This window comes from Prosopis cineraria, unplaced genomic scaffold (assembly GCF_029017545.1).
Source record: "Prosopis cineraria cultivar Desert tree isolate PC_DT_omini unplaced genomic scaffold, ASM2901754v1 PC991, whole genome shotgun sequence".
NCBI classification, from domain to species: domain Eukaryota; kingdom Viridiplantae; phylum Streptophyta; class Magnoliopsida; order Fabales; family Fabaceae; genus Prosopis; species Prosopis cineraria.
This window is the reverse complement of record NW_026556316.1, coordinates 28,495-38,160: the sequence shown is the minus strand read 5'-3', so window position 1 is coordinate 38,160 and position 9,666 is coordinate 28,495. Positions and strand designations below refer to the sequence as shown.

General features: G+C 33.1%; 1 protein-coding gene across 1 annotated transcript; it reads right to left on the bottom strand.

Annotated features, from left to right (window-relative positions):
* Nucleotides 1-1,282: 1,282 nt before the first annotated feature.
* Nucleotides 1,283-2,889, bottom strand: LOC129299002 (elongation of fatty acids protein 3-like). The gene has a single exon (XM_054937437.1). The coding sequence runs from the start codon at nt 2,681-2,683 to the stop codon at nt 1,754-1,756; it is 930 nt and encodes a 309-aa protein (XP_054793412.1). The 5' UTR covers nt 2,684-2,889; the 3' UTR covers nt 1,283-1,753.
* Between the last annotated feature and the right edge of the window lie 6,777 nt (nt 2,890-9,666).

The window sequence follows — 9,666 nt, the reverse complement described above, 5'->3', positions numbered from 1 at the left end:
ATTAGTTAAAAAATAAATAAGTATTTTATTAAAAAAAATTAAATTAAAAATATTTTATATTTTTATACAGAAAGTGAAGCCAATCCCGCAGCCAATAATGTATAACGTTGATTATGCCTGCCGCCCCTTCTCTGACGGTGTTTTTGTCAACGGCAGGCACCAGGCACGTGTCTTTAGAGATTTAATTATGTTGATAATATAGTAGTATTGTATATTCCCTCAAGTCTTGAGTCTTAACAATACATTTACAACCAGTTGGTTAAACAAAATAATGGGGAGCACTTCATTAAAATCCTTTGAATGTGATACAATTAAATTAGATCCCAAAAAATTTTAAAATTTTTCTGTAGGCCTAGAGCATTGAAATGAAATAAATTTTCTTGCTTGAATGATTAAAATATCTTTTAATTATAATTAACATTATTAAAATAATAAATTAAATTATAGTTTTTACAAAGTAATATTACTAGAATCACAAATCAAATTATAGTTTTTACAAATAACAATATTATATTAATAAGTCAAGTTATAGTTTTTGCAAGTAATATTGGTAAAATAATAAGGTAAAGTTATAATTTTTACAAGTTACATTATTATAATAACAAGTTAAGTTATGATATTTAAAAGTAATATTATTAGAATATCACGTTAATTACCATTTTTATAAGTAATATATGAAAATAATAAAAAGTTTCATTTATTTTATTAATTAATATTACTTGTAAAACTTGTGACTTGATTTGTTATATTGCTAATTAATATTTTATTAATTATAATTGAAGGGCATTTTGATCATTCAAGTGAGAAAATTTATTTTATTTCAGTGCTCCAGACCTGTAGTAAAATTTTAAAATTTTTTTAAATGCAATTAAAATTATGTCATACCGAAGGAACTTTAGTGAAATTCTTCAAAAACAATGCAATTACAACCTGAATCTCAATTCCAATCCGCCCTTCAACCTCACTATTATTTGGTCTCACAGGCCCTCAGCTTGCATAAGCTGTATTTGGTGTGCACTCCATTTGAAGTTGAAGGGGGAAACGGTGCAGTGGGCTATGGGCCTAGAAGGCCCTTCTTTTCAACTTCAACCCACTCAAACTATATGTTGTCCCATCCTACTTTCTTCAACTCCTTAGTTAATATAATTTTGGGCTCGGCCCTCCTTTTTACCAAACAAAATTTGCTCCTCCCTTTCCTTAACCATTTAATTCAATCGTGGTCTTTTTTTGGTATAATGTAATGATGGTGTTTCTCACGAGCAAGCAAATAGCCTCCCATGGGCCTCAGAGATTTCATTGGGCCTTGAACTATGACTTAGAGACTTACAGATCATCCAACCATTGTGACCACTTTCCATGTTTGGGTCCACGAGTTGAATCCTTGTTCTAAAAATCTACACCATGCTAGACGCAGCATTTATTTTCGATAATTAGTGTATCATCATTCCACTTTACGAAGAGAGCATCATTCACCAATCACCAACCCATTAAATGATTTAATGCAAATTCTGGTGATCGCTCCGCCACTTCTTGTCATGAACATCCACCACTAGTGAAAAAACACTCTACTTATTGATTCATCCCCACTTTCCATGGGACTACAGATCTAATGTAACACCAATTTTATGCTCCTTGAACTAAAAATTATCGTCATAACCCAAAAAATCTTCACCGTGTGGTAGTTTATATTTACTCCATCAAATACAATTAGCCAAGAAAAGCATACACTATGGGTTGAAGCTCAAAATTTCAACTAATTGTCGGTTTCCGCGTCACTGGTAGCCACCCTTTGATGACCACAGGAACGAGGCGTGGACTCGCCACTTTTCCGGGCACTGGCCTGTAACCTCACGTAAAAATTCACAAACACCAACAGAACACCAACGTTCAGCACCGAATTAAAAATCCAGGATCCGATGCCGTTGCATCCGCCGCGGAAGAAGTGAAGCAGCACGACTCCGACGTGGCACGCCACGTTGCAACCCACCAACGCAGCTTGGCAATTCAACACCAGCGGAAAGCACGCTCTCCTCAGCCCCATCGCCGTCCAGAATCTGTATCCGTACACCACCGAATGCACCAGCGTCGTCACCAGGATCGCTGCCACTTGAAACGACTGCGAGAATTCCAGCCACAGGAATGACATGAAGATTGAGATCGACTGATTGAACAGCTGGAACACCACTAGTTTACGACGTCGTAGGATGGCGAAGATCGTCCTCCCCATGTGCAAAAATCGAGACAGGTAGTACACGTATGACCAGAAGAAGACCCGTCCCGAGGGTCGAGTGCCCATTGGAAAACAGAGCAGCCATTGGAATGGGGTCTTGGAGCGTCTCCAGAACCATCGGGTGTCTCTGATCTCGGCGGCAGCGGAGAGTAATATCCCGGCGAAAATAGTCACGGAGATGAGGGACATGAATAGGCTATGAAGAGCAGGTATGGGCCCGAGGGGAACTGTCCTGGTCGGTCGGAGGAGTAATGCCAGAGATAGATGGACAAAGAGGGAGACGAAGAGATACGCGGCGATGGAGGAGAAGAGGAACAGCCATGTGGAGCCCCATAAATGGGCGTGGCTCCACCGGAAATTGACGATCGCCGGGTGCTCCGATAAATAGAAGCCGAGGTTGTAGATGCCGGTGGAGGTGTTACCGATTGCAAGCGAGACGGCGTCGTAAACCATGACTAGTCTTTCACATGAAGTAATCCTTTCTCCTTCCTTCGACGGAAGAAATTTATATATAGTGGTAGACTTGTAGTATATTTTCTACTAGTCGGCGAATTTACTCGCCGCGAAAAAGACTACGTTCTGACCGCAAGCAGACAAGAGAGAGGGAGATACTACCTGTCGGCAAACGATCATTAAGAAATTCATTACGCGGCAAAATATTAATGGTCGATAGCGTGGACGTTCCTTCCGCATGTGTGGAAGTATTAATTAATTAATCATTTTTTTGGCCTAAATTAATTAATTAATCATTGAATTTGAATGCCATCTAATAATTACTCTCAATTTCTTTTTCTTCCTCATTGATCTTTTCTCGGCACTGTTTAACTTCGTTAATTGGATTTCATATCATTTATGTAGCATACTACCTCTCTCTTAATTTATAAAATATTAATAAATAAAATTTTTTTTAAAATATAAGATAGTTTGATTTTTTTTAATTTTACCATTTTCATTATATTCTATTTTCCCTTAATATTATTTACAAATGGACTATTAAAAAAAAGATCATTATTAAAAAAAGGTTATAAAATATATTTGATGAACATTATTGATATATATAGTTATGTCTAAAAATATCTTATAAATTATAAAGGAGGTGATATTATTTCGCACATAATTTTTTTAACTAGAATATGATCAAATTTTACTGATAAAAAATTTAGATAAAAAGAGTTCTGCCATGATATTTAGAAAAGTTAATGACATAAAACATGATTAAAACAAATCTAACTGTTAATTAGTTCAGAGTAACACTTCCAAAAGTGTATGTTCTTTGATTTCTTTGTTTTTCTTATGCTACATTTCTAACTAAAAAACACCCGTATACTTATTATTGCAAATAAATTTAAATGTTAGGATCTTAATGGTCTGCCATAACTTAAAAAAAAAAAATACTACATTATTTTTAACTTATAAACAATGCAGATAATATATATTGGTAATATTTATGAATTAATTACTGTAAGACAGGAAAGATGTGTGTGTCTGTGTGTGTCAGGTTGGTGAGCCAACCTTAGTCTGCCCACACAGTTTGAAGGCATGATAAAAACAACATTTCCATGCTCATTTTTATCCTTACTTTTGATTGATATAATTTAATAATCAGGAAAGCATCGAATTATTAGAAGTTTGAAACGTGGCTATTTAAATAAATTGTTTAATTTAGTGGAGCTCATACATTTGTTTCTTTCTTCCCCCTTACTTTTCAGGACGAAATAATTTCAATATTATAATTTATAAAGTTGATTATGATACCGGCCTCTTTTTGAGAACCACTCATTAATTTATATATAAATGCAATCACACACCGCAAATATAGAATGAGATGGCGTTTGGCTTCAGTGATGGACCATCAGGATTAGATTTTAAGATTTTTATTTTATATTTATTATAAAATTATAAATTTTTAATAAATCTATAATTTAATATTATTATTTTTTAAAAAAATTATATTTAGATCTATTATGGACTGTCTAGATTTAACATTAAACTTTTTTTAGAATTTTTAGAATTTTTATTTTAGTAAATATGATATTAAAAAAATAAAGATAATTTTCAAACTAGCACTTAAAAAAAAATTAAGAAAAAGTTACAACTTCAAATTTTAAATTTTAAAATGTCCAAAGTAATGATTAAAAAACTGAACTAAACTTGACAATTAGATCGGTTGAACCATATATCAGTCAAGCTAAAAACTCGATTGAGCCAAAAAATTGTTTAGGGAGTTGAGTTGGATTGGATTGCTTTGGACCGATGGTCGGATTGATAATGGGGATCAAGTTAGGACTCGGATTCAATTTTTAAAAATTGGACTGTTAAAAAAATGTCCTTTTTCTTTTTTAAAAAAATTGATAATTTTTTTAATAATTGCTGTTATGTTGTATCATATAGCTTGTTAAATCATCATAAACTTAAAATATTTAATTTTATTTTTAAGTTAAGTAGCAATTTCATATTTAGTTTTTATATTTTAATTATTATATACATATATAATTTTTTTATTAAATATTATGTCACTAACTCGACCATTAGTCCAACCTGATTAGACCATACAAACCATGAACTGTTAATCTTTCTAGCTCAATATTCAGTTCGATTTTAAAAATATTGGTCCAAAGTACATATGAATTGTCAATTTATAAAAAAAATTATAAAGTCATTTAATATTAAATTAAATTATTTAGATTAAATCTACATTATACAGATTGATGATAGAGTAAATTTATTGTACTTTACAATTTTTATTTTAATAAATATAAAATAAAATATAAAAATAGAACTTGTAAATCTAGACCGTCTAGGTTAAAAATCTAAATGGTCTAGATTGCTCATCACTTCACATGATGAGCACCAAAATCGAACACAATGAGAAGTTACTGAGATAAATGTTTTAATACCCATACTAGATAGCAAATTGGAAATATCAACAGGTTATAAGGTGTCATGGTTCAACTGATCAAATTGATAGTTGAACAAGTAATCTAATAATTAAATAAAAAAATCATATTTATACGTATATAGCTATAAATATGAGAAACAAAGTGCAATAATACAACAACACCCAAATCATTAATACAACAAAAATACCATAATATATTCTTATTAGTGGTCAAGTCATTAATACAACAAATTAAAACACCATAATCTTCCGCCAATACAGAGCAAACTCTTGTGTGCATTAGACATCATCACTTGAAAAAATAAAACCCCTATTTTGCCAAAAAAAACACTCTTAGACAACAAAAAAACAAGATCAGCTATTCAAGACTATGATTAGAGAGAGAAAACATAAAATAAAAAGGGCAATACTTTGTTCGGAGCTCTTTTATGACTGTGGAGATTAGATTAAATTAGGGAGAGAGATAAATCTCACTGGGATTGAGAGAGAGTGATCAATGAAGAAGATGAGGAATGAAGAAGAAGGCTGAGCTCAACATCGTTTGACTATTTTGATAGCTGTACACAAGAATGGAGAAAGGGGGGACTCGCAAGAGCCACGACCCCCCCCCCCAAATTTTTTAATTTTTTCTTTGTAAAACATAAAAGTTATATATTTTCAGCTCTTATAAGTTAATATATTATAGAAATTATGAAATATTGGATAGAATTCTTATTTTAATTTTATATAATTCTCATTTTAATTTTGTATATAGTCTTTTATGTATATATAAAGTAACTATTTCAATAATTTGAAGATATAATTGTGATAAGATATACTTATTTTCAACAAGATAATATTATACATGTTCTTAAAGTATTGGTGTCATTTTATTTTGCTCCCATTTTATATTTGATGAAAGAAATTTTAAAAATTATTATTAACAAAATTTGTTAAGCATCGCAACAAAAATCCTAAAATATATTGAATGATATGTGTTTGATATTTATCATAAAATCACTTATCCAAAAGTTAAGAGGGTTGGTGAAGATTTTCTTCTAAAAAAATTACTTTTTTTAAATAATCAAGCTATTAAAATTTATGATATAAATAGTTTTTACTTTGATATAATTCAATCTCATTGACATAAAAATTTTATGACAATTAAACATTATTAATGTGTTAATATATGTATTTACTATGATTATCAATTGAAAAAATTAAATAGTAAATTCAATAAGTAAATAATATAGTTTATTATATTAAACAGAAATTTAGATTCCAATGATGTATTTAAATCATTTAATATTCATAGGGATGATAAAATTTTTACCAATTTAATGATAATTTATATTGAAAAGGAAATTGTCAAAACATTTATTATAGACATAATAACTAATAATTTTTATCTCATAAAAAATCAATGAGCAAAACTTTATATATATATATATATATATATATTGTTATATATGTGTAAAATTAAAAATAAATATATATGTTAAAATATTTATATTATGTCCATGATATATATAAATATATATAAAACTTTTATTTGAATATCATATATATTTTTTCATCCTGACCCTCTTTAGTAAAAATTCATGGCTCTGCCCCTGGCTACATGCTTGCGTTGGAGTGAAGAGTGAACTGAGAACATGAAGCGACTAATGAGACCAAGAGAAAAGTGAAGATGAAGAATGAAGAAGGCGGCCAAGCTTGAAGCTATTTGATAGCTATGCCCTAGCGTGAGGGTGAATGGTAAAGATTGAAGAGTGAATTGATAAGGTGAGAAGGTGAGAATGTGTGGCAAGATTGAAAGAGAAATGAGAAGAGGAGAAGAGTGAAACTGAAGACTAAGAATGAGGACGCGCCTTGATTGCCTCATAAATGAGTTAAAGAGTTTAAGATTTCTAAAATGCTAATTTTGCCCTTCTAAGACTTGTTTTTGACCCACAAAAACCCGTTTTGAGCTTCAAGTCTTACAAAACTGTTTAGTTTGAGGTGAGCCAACTGTTAATATAAATTGATTGATTGAACTAACTCACTTTCTTTTGTAGGCAACAGTCCAACTAGTATAACCATTTGAGTTAGTTCAGGTTTTAAAAGCTTGGTTTAGATATTTTATTTTGTTGAAGCTATGATATGGTAATTAAGAACATCTCGTTTAAAAATAAAAAGCCTTGACTAAATCATATTTTGAAGTGAAATACACATGTCAAATGGAGAGTATGGAGTACTTATTGAGAAGTTGAATCTAAAATTTAAAATTCTCATCAAGCACTTTTCTGTAGGAATTATTTTATTTTAAACTTTACAGTGCAACGCTATTGCTTATTCCAATCAGATGGGGAAGAAGATTGTTGACAGTAACAAACAAAAAGGAAAATCAAAATCATGTAAAGTTTGAGATCATATGATTTTAACTTTAAATTTCATTGTGAAGTTACAAATTTAAGGAATTCAATTTTAATCATTTCTTCTCTCCAGTGAAAATGCTGATCAAAGGCGTGGGATTTAAAATTATGTTCTCAAAAGTCATGATACATCCAACCCGGTCTAGACTAATATCAAGTCAACCTTATGTCTCGAGTTAATCAGGTCCATCGATAAAACTGGTAACAATTATTCAACAACTAAAAAGAAAAAAAAAATAATTCCCCACTGACTCTTTGTAATTGTATAACTAATTATTGAGGAAAAAAGAATTTTTATATAATTCGCTTATGAAACATTTAAAGCAAGGTAAGTCATGAGCAGTCATATATTATTATTTGCAATTTTATTATTATTATTATTATTATTGGTCATACCCATACTGGTTGGCACACCAAATTATTTTCAATTTTTGTCAAACCTAACTTTCTAGAGAAAGTGGCTGGGCCTCTCAGAACCATCACTTAATTAATGGCTAAGTTTCATGCCAGAAAGAAAGGAATTTGTTATGAGAATGAAACAGACTGAATATATACTTGCTTGCTTTCATTTAACTCTTGCTTAAATTATTCTGGATTGGTTATTGTAGATAAGAAGTCTTCTAATCTTAATCTTATATTACAAAATATCAAGTGACCTCCCACGGTTGTATTTGCTTGTAGGTCTCGGATTTTCTTTTGCCATTTTACTTTGCAGCAGATCAAGTGTCTTCATGATGACATTTGCAGGGGGGTGACGTAGATCTCAGGCAACTTGATGAACAAACATTTGAACGAAAGGCTCTGAAACGGTTCAAATTAAGCAAAACGACTGATTTTTTTTTTTTAAATGCCCTTCCGTGGTCCCTGAAATAAAGCCCAATTTCTACCAAACTGGCTCTTAAAAATTAAGCCCCTTTATTTTTGGTAATAAAAAATTAAGCCCACTGAATCTGCAAATGATTGCTAGCTTACAACATTGACAACCCCTAAACCAAAATCCCATACTTGCCGGCTACAGCGGTTAACGCCTCAAGACCACTAATAAATTGACTCGAAACACTTCAACCCCTTCTACAAGCAAACATAATCAAAATAAATTATAACGAGACCATAAGTCTTGTGTTTCAGTGCCCTTTTTCCAGAGCTCTTTGGTTTGCAACAGGGCTGGCTTTGAAATCAGATAATGTTTTTTGATGTTCCTGCCTTCATATCTCATTGGTGTAAAAACGCTATGGAGGAAGATCAAAGTGTAACAGCCCTCCTGGGTCACCACTGCCTCTCCAGGGTCTTTTCCCAGGCGCTGGACAACACACATGTCACCACATGATTGTCGGCTTTAGCCCAGGTGGTACTGAGCATATTCCTCACCCCACCCTCACGGGGGTCTTTTGGAACCTCCCCAGACTCGAACCTCCAACCTCTACCACCTTAACGAAGTTGAGGCGAAGTCTGGTACCATTGAGTCAGACTCAATGGTACCAGACTTCGCCTCAACTTCGTTAAGGTGGTAGAGGTTGGAGGTTCGAGTCTGGGGAGGTTCCAAAAGACCCCCGTGAGGGTGGGGTGAGGAATATGCTCAGTACCACCTGGGCTAAAGCCGACAATCATGTGGTGACATGTGTGTTGTCCAGCGCCTGGGAAAAGACCCTGGAGAGGCAGTGGTGACCCAGGAGGGCTGTTACATAAAAGGCGCCTTTTAATGTAACAGCCCTCCGCTCACCCCGCCTACCCGAGGTCTTTTGCGGCGCTGGACACTCTCCCCCCAGGCCCCACAACAAGGGCGACCCCACCCTTACGGTGAGCATCAGGAGACAAAGGCTTCCCCGCAGTAGTGTGCAGGATTATTCCCCTTGCAAGGAGCCTCCCCAGGTTCGATCCTCCAACCTCTCCTATATAACAAAGTTGAGGCTGAACCTGGTACCATTGAGGCAGCGGAAGCGTGGTGGGCCCATAACCCACAGGTCCCAGGATCGAAACCTGGCTCTGATACCAATATGTAACACCTTCAAATTTACAAACCGATTTTTCGCAAATTATTAATTCAAGAAATCATTTTTTTTTCATTGAACCCTTATCATACCCTTATCATGGTAGAAAAATTTCTACCATGATACATCCAAGACAATATACCACAGGTCTTAAAA

Bases quoted from the DNA above. Each gene is read 5' to 3' on its own strand.
- LOC129299002 (XM_054937437.1), bottom strand. From the start codon at position 2,683: ATGGTTTACGACGCCGTCTCGCTTGCAATCGGTAACACCTCCACCGGC.